At 35.6% G+C, this 25,120-nt stretch overlaps 1 protein-coding gene across 1 annotated transcript in view; it reads left to right on the plus strand.

Annotated features, from left to right (window-relative positions):
* Positions 1-25,120, plus strand: part of LOC128794275 (cadherin-12) — a 153,482-nt gene that overhangs the window by 84,712 nt on the left and 43,650 nt on the right. Inside the window, exons 4-5 of the mRNA XM_053954025.1 lie at positions 1,838-2,005; positions 19,990-20,177. Of these exons, the coding sequence (XP_053810000.1) occupies positions 1,838-2,005; positions 19,990-20,177 (356 nt within the window). The remainder of the gene's footprint in view (positions 1-1,837; positions 2,006-19,989; positions 20,178-25,120) is intronic.

Consider the following 25,120-nt stretch of genomic DNA (forward strand, 5'->3'; position numbering starts at 1 on the left):
CTCTCATGACCAGTGATAGGACTCGAGGAAATGTCATGAAGCTGAGTCAGGGGAGGTTTAGGTTGGATATCAGAGAAAGGTTTTTCACCCAGACGGTGGTTGGGCACTGGAATAGCTCCCCAGGGAAGTGGTCACAGTTCCAGTGTGACAGAGTTCATTAAGCATTTGTACAAACACTCTCAGGTACATGGTGTGACTCATGGGGTGTCCTGCGCAGAGACGGAATTGCCCTCAATGATCCTGATGGGTGGCTTTCCACCTAGCATATTCTGATTCTGTAATTCTTGTATTTAATTTTCTTAGAATGACACAGGAGGCCTTTCATTCCCATAGATCTTTTCTTCTTGGAATGAACATACCAAGGATTTTGTAAAATATAGTCTCCACAATGCCAAATTAAACATTAATTAAGAGATTCAAGAGGACACCTGTAAAGTTCATCCTATTTGCAAAAATATTATTTTTCTGAATCTCCTGAATATGAACAAATATTTTGCACTTTTATAATTCAAGATTTCAGTTTGGAGCAAACTGCGCTCAGTATAGCACATGCCATCTTGAAGCAGGAAAATGGTGATTCTTAATATTGTCATTATCATAATGTTAAAGGAAATTGTTACAGAGTTCAATTCAATAGGAATTTTTAATAGGTTCCAGAAATAGCAGATTTAGGTCAACGCTATTTCTAGACTCCGAAAAAATATTATAAGCTAATGGCTCCTTTTCTAACTTGTTAAGACAGCAGTGGTTAGTTGCTATAAAGATAAGAATGGTCCTTAAAGTTTGCTTCTTGCCATTCCAGACCCATTTTAACACCAGGTAAAAAACCTGCTTTTGACATCAAATTGTTTAATACTAGAAAATAATACTTTCTAAATAAATAATGACCAGGAAGGTCTTCCAGTCTTCCTCTTATACTTACAGATTTTTTTTTTCAATTTTGTATGTTATCTGCACCATTTTTTTTCTGATAACTGTTGTTGAATAAATAGCATTTTGCAATATTATTCACATTTGTAAAACTTTGATGAACACATATATTTTCTCCTACATATTTGATTTCAATGAAAAGCCTTTAGTACCCCAAACATTTTAGCTTTATACAACCTCATCAGCTAATTTGTGTGTTCAGTAGTACCTCTCCCTTTCTCTCCCCCTCTTTCTCTCTCCAAGTCTTCTGTTTATTCTATATATTCTTAGAATATCCAAAGGGAGATAATGGCATATCTGCTTAGATAGCAGCTGTCCAAAATCACTAAAGACTAAAAGTCATGTCTTACTGTGATATTTAATTCATTTTTTAAAAGGAAATTCCTCAAATTTTCACTGCATGTTTGTGCTATATCAAGAAAACTTTCTCTAGAAAGGAAGAGTCTTCTAATAAAGACCTCCTTTTGTACAGAGGAACATTGTATTGGCCTACAATAATTTGAATTTATTGTCAAGTGAATGGTTGGAAACCATTGAAGATGCAGGCTCTGCAATGCAATGCCACCTCTTCCCACATTGCCTTACTCTGTACAAGGCAGCATTCCTCATCCTGATGTGGAAAACTTATGATCACAGCATTCACATCACTAGTGAAAACGCATCATTCTCTTTCATCCATTCATGTCTTGATTGAAAAGACAAAACAGTCATTTTGAATGGTTGAATAGCTGACAAACACACTTCCAAAAAGCCTGAGTGATTTGCATGTTTTTTGTGTGACCTCCTCTCATCAACCCATTCAGAAGAATTCTATTCCTGGTTCAAGAGATCCAGTATTAATTTGTAAGAGTAGACAATCACAGCCCTTTGTTTATTTGCTCATTTTCTTTCCCATTTCTTCTCATAGGTGTAATAAGAACAGCTTTGCCAAATATGGACAGAGAAGTGAAAGAACAATATCAAGTTCTAATCCAAGCCAAGGACATGGGAGGACAGCTGGGAGGACTAGCTGGTACTACCACTGTAAACATTACTCTCACGGATGTCAACGACAACCCACCCAGATTTCCTAAGAGTATGTAATATTCCAAAGCACTGATTTTTAGATAAGCATGACTAAAAGTATTAATTTGGAAAAGTCCTGTAGATAAGAAAGTGAGATCCTGGAAAAAGAACAGTATATGATGAAAAAAAAATCAGATATCCTGTTTTTTAAAAATAATATAAAGTTCAATTTGAAAGTATGAATTGAATGTTTAAGAGGATATATACCATCATTCCACAAAATCAGCCTGAGTCTGAGTTAATTTCATTTACACTATAAAAATTATTTGGGAAATACTATTTTGTCAAGGGAAAGTGCATGAACTCCTTCAAATTATAAAAGGTTATAACCTGAGACTTCCAGGTACCAAAGGCAGAGCTAGCTCATGCTAAGAGTTATTGTTATGATATTCAGGGACAGATTTTTATGTCTTGGCCCAGAATATTGTATCTGTCCCTGAAAACACAGACTCAAAACAGTGATCATTCACTGATAATTTATTATGTTTCACATCAGTTAGTTTAAATGAAGTTTTCAGAAGTATGCTAATTCAAAGAGTTTCATAGTCTGTGTATGATTAGGACAATTGTCACTTACTCATCTCCATAAATTTATTGAAGTTTGTATATTCTGTACCTTCAAAATGCAGAAAATAATCAAGCATATATCTTGATAACTATGCCAAAATAAATAGCTGCTAAAATTCCTTAGTAAGGCTAATTTATATGAGAATATATTGCATGAATCTGAGGTAAGATCACAGCAGCTTTTTACTTTGCATCTCTTTCTTGCACATGAATTGAAATCCCACTATATGTATCATGAATTCTCTGAAGGTACAAAACCACATCTGCAACTGTGAAGTTTTCTCTCATATAAAAATTCTTCTTCTTTTACTCAGTCTGAAAAGATATTGTGTTTTTGCAGGCACGTAAGAAAGACCATGTTACAAGAAGGATCAATTTGGTCCTTCCTTCTGTCTCTTACACTCATGTCTAGATATTATCCACAAATAGGCCAAGCAATATTTCATAAAACTTCCTAACTTTCTAATTGTATTTAGTTCTAATGGTGTCTTTGTATTTAACAACCCTCAATGTATTTTTCATGCAGCAAGTTGCCCCATTGCTTTGAAATTTATGTTAAATTTCAGAGTCCACATCCCCTGTCAGAGATACACAGAATAATATATATCATACAACTAACAACTTCCCCTCATTTGTTTTTAATCCATCTTTACATAATTGACTGAATGTTAACCTCTTCCAAGAATTCAGCAAGAATTGCAAAATATCAGCTTTAATTTAGAGAAGCTGTGTTGATTTCTCTTTTTTCAGAATGGGAAATTCTCTCTGAATTGAGTAAATCTGCTCCTACTGTTTTGCCTGTACATGTCAGTCATATCCATCCTTATCTCCCCTAGACTCCCTGGAGAACTTCTGGGAAAAAAAAAATCAGTGTTATATTATACCTCTAAGCCTTCTTTTGCCATAGTGGTTTGAAGCAAAATATTGCACATAATAATACTTCCCTTATTTCATTTTTCAGGCTCTTGGGCATGTAACAGCTAATCCAAATGATTTGTTACTGTTGTGTCTGTTTGTTCCACAACTGCTTCTATAGCTAATTTAACCTTCTCCTGAGTCCCCTATAAAGTTCTAGGATAGAAAAAAAAAAAAAAAATCCCCAGTTTTTCTACACTAACAATAAAGAAAAAAATGTAGTAAGTTTTACATTTGTGATCTTATCTTCTTTGAGCACTTCTGTATCTCAGTTTGGGGCTGACTTTATACAGTTCCTCTCAGGCTTTTGCCTCCTGATGTCTTAAAAGACAATTATTATTAGCTTGTTTGCAGAGATTTATTCAAACTCATTTTTTGTCCTCTTTATTTTGGTTTTATAGATAAAGCAGGTTTTATGGTTCTTTCTATTGTCCTCTCTGAGACACAACTTCATTTTTTTGAAAGATGTGTTCTTTCTTTTATTAGCTATTTTGTTTGCCCTTAAAGATTTTCCTTTTAATGGATATGTGCATTTGCTGTGGGTTTTCTAAATTATATCCCTAGATAGCATCCACACCACCCGTAGTGATTTAACAGTCTCAGCTATCCCATTCAGAATTTTTATAGTAATATGCCTCAGTTTTATTTATTTCCACTTTCATCTTATTATTTATTTAACTGAATACAACCATCTTGTAATTCTAGTTTTTATTGCTCCTGCACAAGTATTGCATTTAAACTAATTATCGTTGTTCTAAAGTGTAGAATAATAGGGAACTTTTCCTGAATAGCTAATGTTAATACTGTCCTCTTTTTTAAGTCTTAGTTGACAAAGATTCCTTTCACAACCATCATTATTCCTCCACGGACAAAGTCTGCTGTGACTTCCCTGCATACTTTGCTCCTTGATACTATGCTGCCTGACTGATTTTCTTCCTTCCCACAGATATTGAACACAAGTATAGTGCTGATATTCTTTTTTAGCATTAAGAATTAAAGTTACCTATACTAGGTAGCTAGGTCCCATTTTAACCCTTGGGTTCATATTATGGCTTTCTTTCTCTTCTTTACTGGTCCCTAGTTTGATTCTGTATGAACTACCACTTCTGCATTTCCTACTGGGCTGTCATCTCCTTTTGCAGCATTCTCCAGTGAATGCAGAAGTCTCATAAATGCACTCTGTCTGAACTACATAACTTTGCATTTATTTTTTCTAATTTTGTGCTTTCCAACACCTAAAAATTTTCCTGAACCTTTCACTAGGTATCACAATGGTCATAGAAAAGTTTTTAAACTTCCATAAGCTTATTTTTCTCATGGCCAAAATGAATTTCACAATTTTTCCTTTTCTTTAACAAGTGCTCCAACATTCTAATTTTGTGACTCACTTCTCCTCACCACTTTTTCTCAGCCAGGCCTTTAAAGCTCTACCTTTCAATCTTTTTCTCCTGATTGTACATGGTGAGACTAGTTCAAACTATGCTACTATGAATGTCCTTACCTTCAGGTTTCATTTGCTAACCTAAATTTCAATCCTAAGACTTTTTTATTTTATCAGACCTCACATGATATCTCCTGTAGCTTCATGACAGGCTATCAAAGCACTTGTGGGATGCTCCAAACCTAATCAATAGACAAATCATCCCAGAGGGCCTCTTTGTACCATCATTCTTACTGCCTTCATCCTCAGTTCTTGTTAAACTGCCCACAATTGCAGTCTGCTCCTTCATTTCAGCTGGAACCTCTGCTGTTTGAAGGGTACCATGGGTACATCAGGAAGTAATGTAACTGTCTGGAGACTAAAAACTCAGTACATTAGCAAGCTTCATGTGCCCAGCGCTCACTCCCATCCTGGTCTTTAGTTGTATATTTTACTTCCTTTGTTGCTAGGGGCCTTAGTATTTTATATTTTGTTGTATGCTTGCATCTACTGTGGTGGTGCAAAAATGCACAATTTTCACATAATGTCAGATGATTTTCATGACACAGAGAAACCATGGAATATATCATCCTCTTTGAAGAAGATAGCCTCCAGGTCTCATTTAATGCATAAATTGCAGTTATTACATCTTTGCCCAATTGTTGCTATGAAGAAGCAAAATAAATCACACACAAGAGACCAAGCTTGTCCTGTACTTTGCATGCTGGTAAGGTTGAAAACCTTTTCTTTCTGTTATATCAAATGTCACAAAAGACAAATTACAGCAGTGATGCTCAACAAAACAGATGAGAATGAGATTGGAAGTTTGTGTTGATATTGAAAATAACAAACATTTAATGTGGCTTACAAGCTAAAATGTCAGTGTGGGGACCCCAGTGTATTGGTCAAGTTTTGTTTGTTTTTTTTTTTTTTTAATGTGTTACAGGCAACAGTCTTGATCAATGGGGATTTACTTAGCCAGCCCTGTTTGGTTACAATGCATAGTGTGCCTGAAATTCACAGAGACACCAGGCTAATTACAGCTAAACAAAATATCTAAGTGAGAAAAAGTGGAGTATGAATTGTGTTTCACACATAACAACTGTATTTTTCATTTTTTTCCTTGAAAGCATTGCAATGATTTGGAGTAATTACCTGCCAGGAAATGGAGTTTGCCATTTACTTGACTACCATAGCTAAAAGGATACTCGTGAAAAATTTTAGTTTATGTGAAAAATAAGTCTTTAAAATCCGGTCTATATAGGTGCCAAGTTCAGGCCTGGCAAGAGGTCAGGAGCCCTGGGGATTGAGACCTCTAGTATGCCATTGCTTGTCATTGGTCAACAAGGCCAGGAAGTGCAGACTGAAAAAAAGGACTAAAGGTCCTTTAACACAAACTGCTGCAGGGTTAATGTTTTTCTGTCACATAATCAGGACCATAGTTTTTCAAAGGACTTAAGCCAAAGAAGCCAGGCTATAGATCATCTAATATTTCACAGGATAAAGTTTAAATTTATTTTCTGAACTTAGTAAAGCTGGAGAAAAAAAAAGATTTCAGAGCAGAAGTAGGAGAACATATATTATTAATATTTGGAAGGCGCTACACTGATAAATAATACATTACAAGCTTGCAAAAAAATTGTATCATGAAACACCTTCATCTCATTGGGGTCCTTTAAGGAGACAGGCAGGTTTGGATGGGTTATCAGCATCCAGTGATGAAAAAGCACTGACTATCCTGCTGAACATGGAATTTTTTATTTAGAACCTGTGCTTTTGAACATATTCAGGGGGGAACTCCCACCTTGCATGTCTCCTAGTAATGAGGAGTGTAACAGAGAGGAAGCCTCTAAACATATATTTCTGTCAGAGTTGTTTCACCTGCAGGTATCTATTGGCCCACATTTCAGAAAACTGACACTTCAGTAAACTGATATTTTCTTTAAAACTTGTCGGAAAAAATTAATCTGAATTATTTTATTAGTATAAATTTATTTCCAGAAGTATTTTCTTTCTTCCCTGCCTCTGCAGTTTTCTGCATTGCTATGCATGTTTCATTGTTAAAGATAGATCTTTTTTGTAAATATTAAAATAAATATTTCATATCAAGTTTTATTTTAAAAAAAAAACAAGAGGAAAAAAATAAGGCAATGACTGGAAAGGTAAGTACTTTTCCTATCATAACAACAATGTTCAAGTAATTTAAAATAAATTTGGTATAACACAACAGTGCCTTTGAGCAGAGAGGAGTGGACAAAAGCTGTGTACATGTAGGCATGCATGCTGGTCCATAAGGGGACCGATGACCTTTCTCTTGCAGCTACTTATGTACATGATAGCTGGCTAAGTAAAAACATATTTAAGCACAAAATTCTTGAAAGATAATGGGCTAACCCTTAACTCATCGAGCAGAGGACCAGTCTGAGCAAGCTGCTAGGACATCAGTTGCTTGTTTCTAATTAATAAAATAAGCTTCAAGAAAAAATTGATGGGTTATATTTACTTCAACATTAAATGACAAAATCTGCATAATTAGTTGGTATAAATTATTCTTTATGGAATCAAATAAATTAAGTGAAGTGGGGGATTCATACTTTCTAAGTTTATTATACTTCAGTTTCCCAGTCTCTTTTGTTCACTGCTGACAGAGTGAGTGTGAAAACAATTTAGAGATTTAAACTCTTATATGCTGAGCAATAAAAGCACATGTGAATAATTTTAGTCAAAGGGATAATATGTCTTCTTATTTTAATATGACATAAATATGCTTTTAGAGAATAAGGCCCTGACAAAGAAGAAATGCAATTGATTTTTAAAATTTATACAGTATTTATTCTTATATTAGCAAATAAAAGATTTCAAGTGTCTTATGAAGTCAGTAATAAGTTTGGTTTCTTTTTTAGGGTGTGTATTTTTTAATTTGACACCTCCTGAATTTGCTTTTCTGAACTCAAAAGAAGTATTTGGATAAAGCTATATTTTATCACATCATTTCCAGCTAACAGAAGCAAATTTTGTGAGAGAATGTTTAAAAGCTTTTTCTAATAGAAGAGAAGTTAATTAAGGTTTGAACCCAATATTTGAATTTTGTCTACTTGTGCATGTCTTTGCTTTAAAAAAAATGCATCTCTGATGGTCAGAAACCATTATCCCAGGGTGGGTTTGTAACCACATTTAGAATATTCAGACACCTATAGAGCAAGGTCTAGACATCACAAGGGCCATTGGTTTTGCTGTCATTGGTCTTTCCAAAAGCAACTCAGTGAAATCCTTCAAGATAGTTTGCATAAAAGAACATGACAAATTTCCAGAAATGCTAACATGTTTGGAAACAGAAACACAACTATTCATCATTCTGGTGGTGACACCTTAAATAAAGTAAGGTTGAAGGATCATTCGTATGACCTTGCACATCAGTCCATACTGTAGGAGTTTGCAGGTAATTGGATTTGGATTTCATCAGTGGCTAGTACAGTGCATTCCACAGAATATAGTAAATCCTCTATTGGAGACAGCAAAGGAAACAATAATCTTAGAGAATGACGCTCATAAAATAGACAATTCAGAAACAAATAAACACCTTTCATTTATGCAATTCCAGGAATTTCAGTGTAAGTGAAAAGGACCTTTGTAAACATAAGCTAGCCCTTTATTCTCTTAGTTATTTAACCTTGGCATGGCACTTGAATGATCTGTTAACTGGATGATCTATTAAATAGACATATTATGCATTATATATTAGGAATGGGCTTTGCATATTCCACCCTTTAGATGTATTTTTTTCTTCTCTAATTATTTATTGGTTTGCAGATTATTTTAATAGGCTTACTGTCAAGTACTACAATCTGTAGAAATATTTAAAAAGAAAGAACAACCAAGTGCTGAACCGGGAATAGCCTGCCTTTTTTATACATATGGCTACACACTTTTTAGATTGAAAATTCTTATCATAGTTACTTATTTATATATTATTGAAAGCTTAGTACATCACAGAAATTGCACATGCATTAATTGTCCTAAGTTTTACTACATTAAAGCTGGTCAGTTTTTAACTCAGTAAACTAAATGTGGCTGGTTCCATTCAAGTGACTTTGAATAAGTCTAGCTAATATTATATTGAAAAATTGGTTCAGAAGCAGAGTGCAAGGAAGAGGTCTTCTTGGAGATAGAAAAGAAAATATTTTAATCCATTGCTTTGGATGAGTGGCTAGGGAGAGACAAAGGCATCTACTGTTAAAGATTTCAGAAGAATGCAACACAAATCCCACATAGTAGTGCATTAGAAATCTGTAGAAAAAGATCATGTGATTAATAATTTTTTCTGTTCACTAATCTAAAAAATTTAAATAATGAAAGCAGAGATTTGATTTAAAAATAAGTGAGGAAGATGTATTCCCTCCTTACTTGGACAATTTAGAACCAGAAAACTTACTTACTTTTCTTTAGCTAGAAAACTTATTCAGGATTAAGGTTCAGATCTGCCTAATTAGGCATTTTAATAAGTCTGCATGAATTTCTGGGAAGTTGTTCTACTCCCTGTAATTTAGATATGGAAGTATAGCTTCTCTCAGTATTTCTATTAAAAGTTGTTCTTTATATACAGCACTTGCATCTCAGAATGAAAATGAGTCCATCTTTCATTGATTAAAGAATTTACCTGGCAGACAAAATGCCCTAATTCAGTTCCAGCAACTAATTACTTTTGTTATACCAGTTGGGAGATACCTGCACAGGACAGGTGGACAGATTCATTGCAGACTAGACTGCAGGCAGAGATTAGTTGTGAGACTGACCCAGAACTTGCTTTGAATCAGAAAAGGAGGGGAGGTCAAATCCTGATTTTCTCCATCTTTAATTTTCTAATGTCTGTGCCATACAACATAAAAGGAAAAATTGCCAGCTTGGTCCTGTTAACCAAGCTTATATTGTTTAATGTCAGAAAATCTTATGCAAGTCTGATTTTCACTTACTTGTGAATTTTGAGTAAATTAAAACTTCATTCTTGAGTTAAACATGTACTTTAACCAACCATTTCATACAGTGATGGAAAATAGGAATGCAAAGGCTCCAGAAATGGGGTCGTGCAATTGCAAGCCAATCACGAAAAAAGCACCCATTTTGGATTGCAGTACCTTTGACTCACTACTGCTTTAGCATCAGTAAAACTACAGTCAAATCAGTACAATAAAAAATATCAGCTGGCCAGTATTTGCACAGGACTCTTATAGGAATCAGAGGAGAACCAAAGGTAGATCCTCTTTATTCTGGGTTCCTTCCAAGTCTCACACCTCTGTAGTATTTGCATTTGTTTCTCACCTGTCTCATCATTCTTTGGCCTTTTTTTCTTCCTCATCCTGTATATCCTTATTTTCAACATGCACTCTTGTCTCCACTCTCCTGTGTGAGAGACACATATTTATCCTTGTATAACTAGATTGTGGCCTCTCCTCCTTCAACTCCACAAGTAGGTTTCTCTTTTCTTTCCCAATGGTAGCATTGCAAAAAGAATTTATGCTTTGCTGGATCACTTCCAGCTCTGAGTTTCTCCATATTTTGCTATACTGAAATCATGGGTCTTCACCATTCCAGAAAAACTCTTTACATCTTCATGTAAATTGTTTAGGCCACAACCCTATCACACAGATCAGTTACCCTTGCCTGCTGTTTCTATTTCACTCACTTGTGTTACAGATAGTCATAAAAAACCCTTTCCCTTCTTTTCTTTTCCCTTCATCACCATTTAATCAGTGAAATTATGGGCATATTTACATAGACTAAAAGAAGATATACAATGGCTTATTACATTTTGCTTTTCAAAGCAAAAGAAGGACTTGAGAATATCTGGGAAAGACCCTGAAGTTTTACGTTTTCTGTGCTGTTAGTCTTAGAACAGGCCAGGGCATAGTTTTGACCAACACCAAGTAAAGCTTTCCCAGAGAAATTCAGGGCATTTGGAGAAATTAGTAGAGGTCAGGAACTATTTTCTGCAGTCACTTTCCATGAAATTGACCTATTTTGGTGTGGGTAAAAGAATTTAATAGCATGGAATTAGGCCATTTATATTGGCTGGCTTCTGGGCCACAAAGTCTGGCTGGTACATGAAATTTCTTTGTATATTTGTGACTTGATTGAGCCTATGCTTTGTAATCTAGGCCATGCAGCCCTTTTTGGGTCACAGTACCCCACAGTTAAGTAGTCTTCTATCATTATTTGTGTGTCCAACATAAAGGAGTTAAAATTTAACCTCCATAAAAATTTCTATTTTCACTTAATCCAACATTCTCTTATTTTTTTTCTTATTCCTTTCCATATCAGAAATCTTCATGCACTTGTAGTAAGAGCTGATTTTCTCCCCAAAGTGCATGTAACCGTAGTAAAAACTCCCTGGAAACTTCTCTTTTTTGCAGCTGTCACTGTTGCGTGTTCTTAATCATAAAGCATCTTGGAGTGAATCTTTTTATTCAGACTGAATAACTGAATTCCCAACCAAAGCATATTAATTGGAAGAAAACTGAGAAATAAACAGGAGAGGGAGATATTCAATTTCCACAGATTCTCAAAACACAGAGCGCTTAGCAAATTCTTTGTCTGATGCACTTATATTATTTTTTAACTTTCTCAAGAATGCATAAGTAGCAAAGGTTATCTGAGGACTGTTTGGAGTATGCATTGAATGAAACAAAAAACGTGTTTAAAGGTCTAAACTGAGAGAGACTGAACCCTTAGCTGCAAAGCAGAGCATAAGTCCAAATATAGCTATTTCTTTAAACTACTCCATAGCCAATGAAAAATATAGGTTATTTCTCACTGGCTGGAGTGCAATGCTCTGACTGCACTGTAAGCAATAGTTCAAGAAATACAAATGAGCACAATAGTGATTAGAAATTAAGCATTATCTATTTGTAATAACATTCTGTTGTTAATTCATTTCCCTCTGATCATCTTCTCTAAGTAGTAATTGATCATTAATGGAAAGATTAGGAAAATTGTTTTTAAACACTATAATTATCATCATAGTAGATTATGATCATTAATAATGGTATTTTACATCTGCTACCTTATGTAGAGAAGGTGCAAATAAATACAGTTCATAGAAATTCAACAACCTTTGGCAGGAATCATGTCATTCATTCCACTACAATGTGTTTTCTGTGGGGAATGACAAAGAAATTATTCATTCAAAACACAGAGTATTTAGATTGGATGCATGAAATTACTCTCAGTAACCTTGGTATGTCTTAAAAGTCCCATGCATATCTGCCTACTCTGATATTGAAAAGTAGCTAAGGCTACAGATTTAACAGCATGGGGTTGCCTTGCAGTGCTTTGAGAATTGGTTCCAAAGTGACCCACTGACAACAGTGCCATTTGCTGTGTCACTATCAGTTCTGGCAGCATATGCCTTTTTCCCTGAGGTCCCTAAGAAATCAACATATCCTTTCTGCCTCTAACCATGGTGGGCTTACTTTCTGAAAATTTAGAAACTACAGGGCAACATAAAGTGAAACAGACCATAGTAATTATCTAATTATAATCACAATAATTTAAGCTCATGATTTTTAAAATTGTCTAAGAACCGCACTTGTATGCAGATTTTCAGCAGTGTAAAAGCATTAAATGGGATGCCCAAGTGCTTGCAACGATCCACATGTTCGTAGGGACAGTAGTAGGAGCTAAGCTGAAGATACCAAGCAGTTTGTATCTGTCTTCTGTATATCCAAAATACATCTTTAGCATATTTGCATAGAGAAACCTACAAAAATAAAAAGAAAATAACAGAAATATTCTAGGGTATGTCTTTTAAGTTTTGTCTTGAATTCATGACAATTATTTTATTCTTAGTGGCTTCTGTGGAAAATTTGTTGAATTTGTAAATGTGATTGTCTAGTGCTCACAAAAGAAGAACCTGTAATTAAGTACTCACTACTTTTACATTTTATTGCAAAATGAGCAGCATTTATAGAGAGAGCTTACTTAAAACACTTAAACTACAAAACATAAACATCACTTGTGATAAGCTGAGCATACTTGCTGTAAAGTATAAGAGAAGACAAATACAAAATATGCAATTGCTATCCCATTATAACACTATTTTCTTATCTATATTACACACTAAATCACAAGCATTTAAGGAAACTGCAGAGAGTAAACCAAAACTTGAAACAAAGTATAGGAAACTATTATAAACTTGTACTTGATGATTTCACAATTTCATCTTTAAAAGCAGTTATTTTTGGCCTCAGCCTGTGCCTGCCTGGGGAAGAAAAGTAATAATGGAGTTCAGGGAAAAATAATTTGCATGAAATGTACTTAATGCATATGTAAAACTCATGTCTTCACAAGGAGTTTTTTGAGTAATACAGATGTTGAGCATGCTTTGTTTAGGTGATTTTAGGGATAGAACTGAGGTATGACTTGGAGGACTTAAGATAGAAAACTAATTTCCTTAGTCGATGGAGAGAAAAATTAATCTTCCAATACAGATGATTTAGACCACCTGGCTTAGATCCTAAAGCAAATGGTTTGACCATATTCTTAAGAGTGAATGAATTGTAGTAAAAGTTGTGTTATTATATCTTGTGCCAGAGTGATAAAGACAATATTTAAGAAGCAGGGATGTTAAGCAGAGCATTACAAACTCTATGTCCCATCCTTGAAAAAGCACTTTTTATCATGTTAATGTTTCACATGTATCTTTCAATTTAAATTTTATAGAGGGAACAAGCATATTGATTTACTTCATGGTGACAGTGTGATCACAGGAATATTAACAACCAACCTACCTGATAAATGCCAATTACATGCTGCCTGGGATTCTGAAAAAGGAAAGACATCTTCTGAAAACTTTTTTTCTATCTATCTAGAAGACATGCAACACCTTGATAATTCTTTAAAACCACTATATAATTTGCATACAAAACAATTGATTCAAGCTTTTAGACTATACCCCCCGAAAACTATTTCTCTCATTGGATTATTTTGTTTCATAGTAATTTCTAATTAATAGACTGGATATTAGCAGTACAAGTCTTCATTGGTTATGATACAAATGAAACTAGTTTTCCACATAAGCTCTCAGAGTTACATAAAGCTACACTGTCTAACACGTGAATGCATTGGCAAAGTAAAATTTTTCACAAAAAGAGGCAGTGATAAAGGTGGGAACTTTTCATAAAACAGTAACATCAGGATTAAAACAGTTACTTAGGAACTTGATTAGTTCTCCTCAGCCTGTTGGAATATGGAAATGCCATATTGTCTAAAAGAAACTCTTTTTTATAAACTTGAGGAATTTCTAGAACTGAGTATTTTCTTCCCCTCTTGGTAAAACTATTCTATCATACAAAGATGATTTAAGATCTTCAAAGAAGATTAAGTTATCCTTGCCTCAGTATTAGGACACACATCTGAGTGTGAGTGGCTCCAAACAACAGCTTCAATAATTATTTCTACATTATGTTGTTAAACAGCGTACTCTCTGTTGCAACAAGTATTCTTTATGCAACAACCAGCACACTTTGGAGGCAAAAGCTGTGGGCTTGTCTATCTTGAGATAATAAAAATGAACTGGCATTTCCTGTTTCCTGAACGCTTGCTTCAGCAAGGGGGATGTTCATGACTGTGGAAATATTCTCTGACATGCAGTGAGTAGGTCTATTTTTAAAAAGCTATATGACAACATCACCTTATAATTAGGAAAAAAATACCCTGCAAATGATTATACTGAATATTTCAGTATACAGAAATTATACTAGTATAATGAACATAATTTTCCCTTTAGGAAGCTGGAAGGAGGATGGCTTCAAAAACACAGTCTGCTAGCTCACCTCAGGGGGTGATAGAGCTCTGGCTCAGTAGCTGCCAGCTCTGGGGAATATCCATCATGTGGATTATCCTAAACTAGGGTAGGATCAAACTCAAAATGGTTTTTGTTTCTGCTCATTTTCCTTTAAAGTACTGGTGACCCTTGGACATTCACAATCTCTGCAGCACTGGGGGATGCATTTTTCTAGGTGTGGAGTTTGGAATCCACAGAAGAGAATCAGAAATTTTTAAGCATGGTTATGTCCAATGAGGCCATAAACTCAGAGCAGTGGGTTAAAGGTTGGAAGGAGTCTTTTCATAACTTCCATAACTGAAGTTTTACAAGACCATCCCAGATAATTTGTGACCTGCATCAGGCACATGGTGACAAAGCCTGGCTTTTTTTTTTTTCCCACACAATATCCCAGCCCCTCTACAGGGCACAGAGCCACATCCAAGAAAGTCATGAATGCATCTCACTGCTGTGCTAAATCACATCTCCCTAGTTTTTGGAGTATATGCATCATATGCTGCTATTTATTAGGCTGATTACCTGTAGTTGATGTAGCAGGTTTAATATATTGAGTATATGCTTATATATTTACATGATACTTTCTTTTGCCTATAACACTGTAGTTAAAGCACCAGTGAGAAAATGTGAAATGGTGCCTTATGATTCTTCCTAAACAGATGTAAATCAGTGTCTTTATGACCTGAGTCAGGATAAAAATTAAAATGCCTTGGTAATTTAATTTAACAAGAATATTACAATACACTGTGTGGTGGGGTTGTTTTTTTTATTTTGTTTGTTTGTTTTGTTTTTGTGGTTTTGGGGTTTCTTTTTGTTGTTCTGTGATTTTTATTTTTTAAATTTTTGTTGTTTTTTTTGTTTATTTGTTTTTGTTTTGTTGGTTTGCTGTTTTGTTTTGTTTTGTTTTGTTTTGTTTTGTTTTGTTTTGTTTTGTTTTTCTCCTGAGGAAACATTAAAGATTTAGAAGAAAGAGAGATAAATTATTTTATTTCAGTGGTTTTGCCTTTAAGAATCATGCTATTGTGATCCACTGCAATGCAATACTTTGGCAACTGCCAGAAAGCTGAAAAAAGTACAGACAAAGAAAAATCAGGAGAGAATAATCTTGCACAGTACAAGTATGGTGACAGATTAGAAAAAAATGTTCAAATAGCATTTACAGCTCTTTGATTGATGGCCATTATGCATTTAGCTTAAGTCCTTGGATGCTAACCTGGGTTATTTCTTAATGGTTGTTTTGCTGATAAGAAATAATAATGGTTTTCATGTGCTATTGCTATCAGACTTGAAAAGCTTTTTGGTAAATGATGGTGTAAACTTCAAGTGTGGAGAAAAAACAACAAAAAAACCTCTTTTTGAGTAAAAAAACAAATGAAAAAGCACCTAACATCTTCGTAAGTAAAAATCAAACCCCAGAACAGCTTTTGAGCTTTAAAAATGAAAACTAATCTAATCACGTCAGAGGAACTGTAAATGTGTGCTGTATTTCAGTCAATATGACTGATTACCTGTCACTTACTCAGCTCTGATTTCTTCCCACTGTGAGCTTTGGAACCATCTTTGTTTTAGAAATGCAGAGGCAATGTGTATGAATTGTTAGCTAACCTCTGCCTCATTTTCCTGAATGATTTTGGGACTAAGAAATTACCCCTGTCAGTTATTTCAGCTTAAAAGCTTCAACAGCATCATCACTCATTTCTTTTTATCATCCTCACTGATGCCACTCAATATGAAACAGAAAATCCTAACCAAGCAATAAAGCAATATTTACTGCTACCAGCTTTCCTATACATGAAAATATCCTGACTTGCATGCAATATATGTGATTAAAATCAGCTAAGTGGGGAGCTAGTTTCAGAGTCTGGTTTTGTAGTGCAGTTTGAGGAAAGCCAGGGCTTTCTCCTTTGGTATATCCCAAAAGACAGGAGGAAACCTAGCAAATATATTTATAAGAGATTTATGCAAGTAGAAGAAAGATTTTTGTTGGCAGAGAAGTCACATCAACAAAATCTGACAGATCTGTTTGAGCAGCGTAACCAGCTGCTGCATAAGTTTGTCCGAAGTGCTTGTTCCATCATTCCTGGAAGCTGAAGAGAACAAGGTTTTCAGGACTTTTGGGAGTAAAAGGCTATTACTCAGACCTGTTTCAATATATCTCTATAGCAAATGGAGGTAGTAGTATATACAGGCAAATGGACAATAAAAAATGAATAATGCTAAACTGTCACAGCAAGTCCACAGCAAGAAGTAATGTCTGCTGGAAACAGAAAAATAAAAATCTACAAAACTGTCTTTCTATCTCATTTGATGTATAGCATGTATTGGTAATGTCAAACGTCCTCCCTACAAAGACCGAGCCTTTCTGAGTTCAAGAAGCATTTGGACAACACTCTCAGGCACATGGTGTGGTTCTCAGGGTGTCCTGTCCAGGGTCAGGAGTTGCAGTCAGTGGTCCTGAAGGGTCCCTTCCAGCTCAGTGTATTCTGTGATTCTAGGATTCTATTATTTGAGGGTGGGGAGAAAGGGAATGAGGGCTTCATGCTATGTATTATATTCTCTTGTAGTTTTTCTGTGAGCTGACAGCAATATGCATTATTTGTTTCAATTTATTTTATTCTGAAAGTAAGTTGTCACAGTAGAACAGTTAACAGGTTCCACGTGCTGTGAAGATAATATCACAGAAGGACAACGGCACTGTAATTACATACTATGTCTTCAGAAATATGACTCTTGCAGGCTTGAAGACTGCTTCAGAGTTTCAAATTAGTCTGGATGACCCCATCTTTATTGCTGTTGAATTTCTGGAAATGATGAAATGCCGAGTCATTGAAAATAACTAATAAAAACCTAAACAATAAAAAATTAGTAATTTAGTCTTTCTTTGACTTCATCTAAGTCCCATATGCTTTTCAGCCAGATGCAATATTTTATAGGGAAATGTTTGTTTTAATGAATCTGAGTGATCTTCAGATCACTAAAAATAGATCAATTTGTCAAAGATGGAAAAATCTATGATCATATGTTCTTACATTTCATTTTCACTAAAATTGTAGATGTAAACAGCAATTGCTGCAGCAATGATTTCTGTTATCCAGTATAAGTGCCTGTAAAAGACCAGGACATCAGGGTTAAGACTATACTGTGGAAACTTAATATAAGATTCAAGGGTAGATAAATGCCTTTTAGGTCCCTTTTTTGCATAATTTGCATAGCAGAGATACAGTAATACATGTGTTTGTAAATGACATTAATAATAAGGAGGATTTCTGATTGTATCATGAATACCATGTTAAAATTTTATTTTTTAGTCAGAATCACTGAAGTAAATCTGAAAAATAGCTGAGACTATCTTGTCATGACACCATTTTGCATCATAATAATCCTTTCCTGCTGTTAAAAGAACACTAAGAAATACAGCTTCCTTTAGTAAGTTCCCTTGAAAGAAGTGAAATGATAATTGCTCAGTCTTTAGTAGCTAAGTAAATGGGTAACACAAACCTATACACTGTGATGTCCAAAAGTAAATGCAGGCATAAGCTGATTTTACTTATGGATATTTTCTCTAGGAAAAAAAGGCAAATTTTGCCTTCTGATATACTTTGCATACTGCTGGCCAGATGGGGGAAGCAAACAGAAGAGACTTTTTCAGAGGCAATCAGACAATTGTATAGGTACCATAGACCAAATGACTAGCTCACAAAAGAGTAAACCTCTTCCTAATCCAGCGGTGCTAATGTCATTTTGTTCCTCATCTGAAAATATTGTGAAGCTGAAAAAGCTGACACAGCATGCATTGTAAGGAGCTAACGACAGGGAACATTGTCTACTGTTTAATTCAGCAGCTGAATATGAAAGTCATCTATCCTGCTGTTACATAATATGCAGCTTCTCAGAGCCTCATTTTGTGATGTGTGGCTGAACCATTGCTGGGTGGAAATCTCTGAGACATCTCCCTAATGTGCCTCACAAGAGTCACAGTTGCCTGTCCTGCTATGCTGTTGAAAAAGAGGTGCACATTTCCTCCTACATGTCACATGAAGCAGAACCGAGCAGGCCACTGCCAATGTTTTCTGAAGGGGCTGCTTTGTGGGAGCTGTGGAACCTTGACCCAGGAAAACAAAACGGACCAACGGAAATAAAATGATTGGGCTAGTTTTGTTGAGAGAGAGGATGAAGTGAATCAAACATCCTAGGCTCAAAACCAGCTCTAAAAGTTGCTGGCAGTTTTGACAGCAGAGACTGCTACGTGAGGAAAGGTGAGCTCTGCCTGCCCACTGTAAACACTGGTCATGGAAGTGTTCACTGGCAGCTGAGCAAAGTAACAACTCCAGTGAGAGGTGCAGCTAAATGGGGAATACAGGCACTTCAGGAGCAGTGAAACAGGTCAGGGCACCATATTACAAACCCAGGCCTGCTGCTACAGCTGTTGCTAAAATCAAGACTGCCTCAAAGCACTTTGGACTTTTATGTTTAGCTCTATTATGCTATCATTTTCCAACATATTTGTTCACCTAAATGAAACCATTTCCTCCTTCCATGTCAGCAGCAATACTTATTTTAAAAGTGTGTATTTTTTTTTAGTTTGTTTTTATTTTTTTTCTTATTATAGCCTGTGCTCTAAGCAAAAAAGCAAAAATGTTCTAAGCTAAAAATTGTTTAGCTCTGAAATTTTAGTAAGAGCACCCTCTGGTGGTTCATGTATGGACAATACTCTATATCTTCCAAAAGGAGTTGTACATTTATTTATAGTAATGAATTTTAAACAAATGGGTGAAAACTTTTTCCAATGAATTCTTCCTTTCAATAAATGTGAAAGTCATAAACATATTTTCTTAAAAAAAAAAACCAAAGACAAGAAAACAACAGCAAAACAAAATGAAAAACAAACAAAAAACCCAAACAGAATTAGTAAAGTGTTTAAAAACATGTAGTATCTAATTGTACTACTGTCTATAAGTACAATTTAATTCAAGAGAGTCAATCACATGTGAAATTTAAAGATAGAAATATAGATAGATATCTCAAGAGATGTAGACACTAATGCCTTTACAGTTGCAATGGACAAAATCTAGAATCTAGGGAAAGTCAACAGATAAAGCTGGAATATATTTTTCAAAACCTTTGTTGTTTTCATCTCCTAATTTTAATTAGATTATTTAGGTCTTTTTAGTTTTCCCAGGCTCCATGATTTTAATCAGAAATACCTGTGTCAATTATCAAGAAATCCCAAGAATGACTGTCTACCACTTTGTCACAGGTATCTTCCATTTAAAAGTACCTGAGACCTCTCACATTGGTACTGCTATTGGACGGATCAGAGCTGTGGACCCTGATTTTGGGAAAAATGCAGAAATTGAGTACAACATAGTTCCAGGAGATGGAGGAAACTTGTTTGACATCACGACAGATGAGTACACCCAGGAAGGAGTCATTAAACTGAAAAAGGTATGTGGTACCGATGGGTGGATGTGCCTATGGCTCAAGTGGTAAACCAGATAAGGGAATGAAACGTTTTGCAATTTTACATCATAACTAGTTCACTGTAGTGTGCTATGTAAGTAGTTTATATCTCTATTTGAATCCACAGTTGTGATTTTCATTTTAAAAGGCACTGCAGTTTAGACTTTCATTTCACATACAATTAGATATGATGTTTCATAAATAATGTCATGGTGAAGAAGTAATTCTAGTCTCTGTCTAGAAAGTACAATTTCTCTTGTTTGGTAAGTTTTCTACCTAAAACTATTTTAATTAAAACATTTTAATTCAGAGCATGGAATGAGTTATATTTTATGTTATATAAAATGTAATAAATTTTGACTTAAAGCATTTTATTTTTAATATTTTGACTTTGTGTTTGGTATTTTGATAATGAATGCTGTAAATTACTATGGTGAACACAGTTTTTATTCAGGGTAGAAAAGTCCCAAATGGCAAATAGCCATGTCCTACTTCCAAACTCATGATAGTGTTCCAAGTAGCTGGTTACAAGATACTCATGCAGGGAAACACACTACATCTCAGTCATTGATGTTATTTTAGAACACTAAAATAAGTTAAAGATTACTGAATTCATAAATTTCCAAGATGGAAAGGGTGTTTTCATTCAGAATTTAATGATTAAAGCACTCAGTAGGAGAAATAAAAAAAGGGAATGTCACATTTTAACCAGTTATTATTTTCTGATCCCAGGCATTTACATATATACCAATGATTAACTTGTTCAGTAGAAAAAAATCTGAACCACAGGTCATTTTGGAAGGCACAGTTATGTTTTATAGACAGCTCAGGCTTGTAGGTGTAAATTTTTGTAAAAAAACCAAATTATTAGCTGAACACTTCAGAAGGGTCTGGCAAGGAAGGAGTTCTGGACATGTATATTAAGATAAGCTTTAGGAAAAGTGAAGCTTTAATTCTAAGAAAATTTAGAATACTGGTTCTTAACTTTCCTCGGCTCTGACCATTGATCTATACTTGTATTATATTCTTTCTAATAATGGAAGTTCCTCCTGACCTGGGAAATAGTAAATTATACATGGGTGCATTAAAGAACAAGATGATGTCAAGTTACTGATTCTTCTGCTAGTTTTAATGACATAAAATGGAAGCCACTATACTCACAGGAAGTAATTTGTCAATGAGACACAAACTCTTTGACCTCTTAACACCCTCCTTCTTTTCTGACTAAAGGTTTGAGTGTTACGTTTCCTCCTAATGGGAATTTGTAGACTTCGTTTCATTTTTAAAAACCCTTCTGGTCACCTTTTTCCTTCCATGCAGATGACTCAAAAATGGGTCCATCTGGAACTGTCAGGCTGAGCAGCTGCATACCCCCCTATATGCACTGCCAGTCAGAAAATGCAGTAAGTAGGAACCATTAAAAAACTAATATTTCATCATCAAGAGCAGGTTTTGATATAATTCAGTTCTCCTTGCATTAGTCCTTACCCTCCTCTGTGCTTCTTTTTTTTTTTATACACAACAATAGAATTTTCCATACTTGTGGTTAAGTGTATGTATTACCTGCTGCTGGTTGTCCAGATTGCCAGTGATGATGTTGATAAAAAGGGTGCCAGAGTAATTAAAAAGGAACTTCCAGGCTCTGGGTCGATTTGTTGATGAGACAGGAATGCAGGCAGTGCTGTTCTCAGTTCCTTCAGTAGCAGAGATGAATGATGAAAGGAACAGGAAAACCCATGCTACCAATAAGTGGTTTAAGGGCTGGCAAGATAGAATTTGAGGTCAGTGGTGATGAGGTTGAGTGCCTATAGGTAAGGATCAGGGGGAAAGCCAGCAAGGCAGACATCCTGGTGGGAGTCTGTTATAGACCACCCAACCAGGATGAAGAGGTGGATATATTATTCTGTAAGCAGCTGGAGAATGTTTGAAGATCACCAGCCAGGGATGGGGCTCTGCTAGCCCTTCTGTTTACAGACAGAGGAGGGTTGGTGGGAGATGTGGTGGTCAGAGGCTGTCTGGGTTACAGTGATCATAGAGTTTTCAATGTTCAGTGAAACAAGGAGGGCTATCAACAACATGGACTGGATTTCTATGCTGGTCTTCTGGAAGGCAAACTTCAGCCTCTTCAGGATGCTGATGAGCAAGTACCTTGGGAAACAGCCCTTAAAAACAAAGGGGTCCAGGGAGGATAGACATATTTCAAGAAAGAAATATTGAAGTTGCAGGAGCAGGCTTTTCCTATGAGTCAAAAGACTAGCTACAGGACAAGCTACAGCTGCAGGAAAAACAACTGACCTGTCTAGGCAGGGAGCTGTTGAAGAAACTAAGGAGAAAAAAGAGGTTATATAATATTTGGAAAAGTGGGCAGGCAACTCAAGTTTTTAAGGATGTCATTAGGCCATGCAGAATGAAAATTAGAGAGGTGAAGCAAAAAAATTGACACAGCCTGATGTGACCTTGTGGAATTATGCAAATATTTAAGTATGTATTGAAGTCTTTTTAAAAATGAAAGTGAGTGAATGAATAAGACTGACACATTCAGTTAAGAATTATAAATAATAAACAGTGAAAGCCACTAATAAAAAGTGCTATATGCTTTAAAAACAGGTTTGAAATTTCTTCTCTCTTATAGCATATTCTGTAAGCATTTGCTGTAAGTGCTGCAGTAATTCAGTGCTGAGACACATCAAAACCATTTATAAAATTTGCTTTTATTTTCTCTGAAAAATTTCTTGCAGCCAGAAACTGTCCATCACCGCACAGATGCTTTTTTGGTCTGTTATTATGCAGAAAAACATTGAGAGATTTCTATATCAAAATTGATAAAAAATGAAGCCTTCCTGGGCTACCTTTATTTTTGGTGGAAAATACATTTGATGAGAAAAAAATCACACAGACTAAACTGTTCCTTTTAGCACACTAAGTGTGTTGATGGATGCAGAAGGCCATTCTCTGCTTCAGGGATGCCATTCTCTGCTTTTGAAATGGGTAAGAGCAGCTACAGCTGGACAAGTTGAAGATCTTAAATCAACTGTTTTGGTTGCTTTTTTTTTTTTTTTTTTTTTTTTTTTTTTTTTTTTGTGCCATGATCCTATATAAGTTTGATTACTACTACTGTTGTTCTAATTACATGTATTAAAAATGAAATGGCTTTTCTTAAATTCTGCTAAATAAATCATCCAAATGCCATCTAGCACCACTCTGTGGTTAGTACTGCAATATGTTTTTACTCTCAAAATAAAAAATAAAGGAAAATAATATCCCTAAAAAGGGGGGGAGGTGGGAAATTTGGCTTAAGGGTAGTGCTGTATACAGTTCTCTGTAAGAGTGATAAATATTGCTATGTTAGGAATAGAATTATAATTCCCTCCCTTGTCTAGTGTTGTTTAATACACTGTTTATTACATTTGGTATTTAGATAGCATCTTCCATTGTATCTGAATCTTAAGCAAACTACAGTGGGTGTAAGCTATAAGAAACATGGTAACAGAAGGGGCCATCTCCTTCATGCCAGAGTATAGTGGCCCCAGATGTGTCAGTCCCAGGCAAGGGACTGATTTTGAAATCTTTAATGACCAGGCACAACAGTAAAGGAAAATAGGAGATTCCAACCTCTCTGAAAAGTTGTCGCTAAATTTATTAAACCAAGGATGAGATTATACAATAACTCCATTTTGTGCAGAAGCCTTTTAATTGACTCAGCATGTGCTAATCCAGAAAATGAGTAGGGTTCAGGCACTGAACTTGTTCTGCTTGAAGACATCATTTTACTAATTCGTGCAGTGTTTCATTAAAACCTTGGAAAACAACTGTTTCTAGGCTCCACCTGTTGTGATCCTACACTGCTCCACTATACTGGGTGAACTTCTCCATATGGTTCAGTGGAAATTCAGGGGACAAACACATCTTGTTTTCTGTAAGTTGTGCACCACTACTAAAATTAACAGATCAGATGACAAAGCTGTGGCCATGAAATCCCAGCATGTCACAGCATTGCACAATGAGAAACTAAATTTAGCAATGATAAAATAGAAGAAACTGGGGGACAAAGAACAGAACCAGAAGCTGCAGGAAAGTATGCTTCCTTTTAACCTCAAGAGGTACTTTTTAGAAGCCTTTAAGTGCTATCAGTAAATAGTGCTTTGACTGCAGGCTAAGTTCAGTTGTGTTGCCCATGGGACAGCCCATGTATGGTAGCTCTGGGATGTTGCTGTAATGTACCACACAAGAGTGAGCATAAGGCAGACTCCTGGGGTCCTTCAGTGAGAACTGCGTTAAAGCTACTCCTTGCTTTACTACCAAAACTGTACAGACTTCTCACCACACGCCACCCCACCCTTCTTTCTCCAAAAGCAGGGAATTTTCTCTGCAAGGGTGAGCACAGGCACTGTCTGCCTGTAATCATAACTCATGGGTTTGCGGGAGTGGGAATAGTGGTTGTACATTTTGAGGATGAAGAGCAGGTGAAATTAAGTCCTTCAGTACAGGCAGAAAGTGGTGAGCTCTGTACAGATACAATCACAAAGAACAGGAAAGGTAAGTGTTGGGGAAGATGAAATAGGAAAGCCCTATAAATATGATGGCCTGGCAAAAGATTTAGAAAATACAGATATTGAGATGAGAACAAGATTTGAGATACCAAACCTTAATTACTGAGCAACTAGAAAACAATAGTACAGCCAAATTGAAAGCAATCCCCCCTTCTGATTATTAAACAATGCCCCTTAACTACAGATAGATCCAAAGGTCAAATTGAATGTTCTGTCTCACTCCCAATGTATGGTTCATCCCACACCTGTAACCCTCCCCTAAAGTATCAGGTATCTGTAACCCCATTGGCCCAAGTCCTGTCCCAGCCCACCTTGAAGCCCCCTGATAAGGTGTGGCCGAGGGACCAGACGCTCTCTTGGAACTTCCTTTAGGGACCC

The sequence above is a fragment of the Vidua chalybeata genome, chromosome 1 (assembly GCF_026979565.1).
Source record: "Vidua chalybeata isolate OUT-0048 chromosome 1, bVidCha1 merged haplotype, whole genome shotgun sequence".
Classification (NCBI taxonomy): Eukaryota; Metazoa; Chordata; class Aves; order Passeriformes; family Viduidae; genus Vidua; species Vidua chalybeata.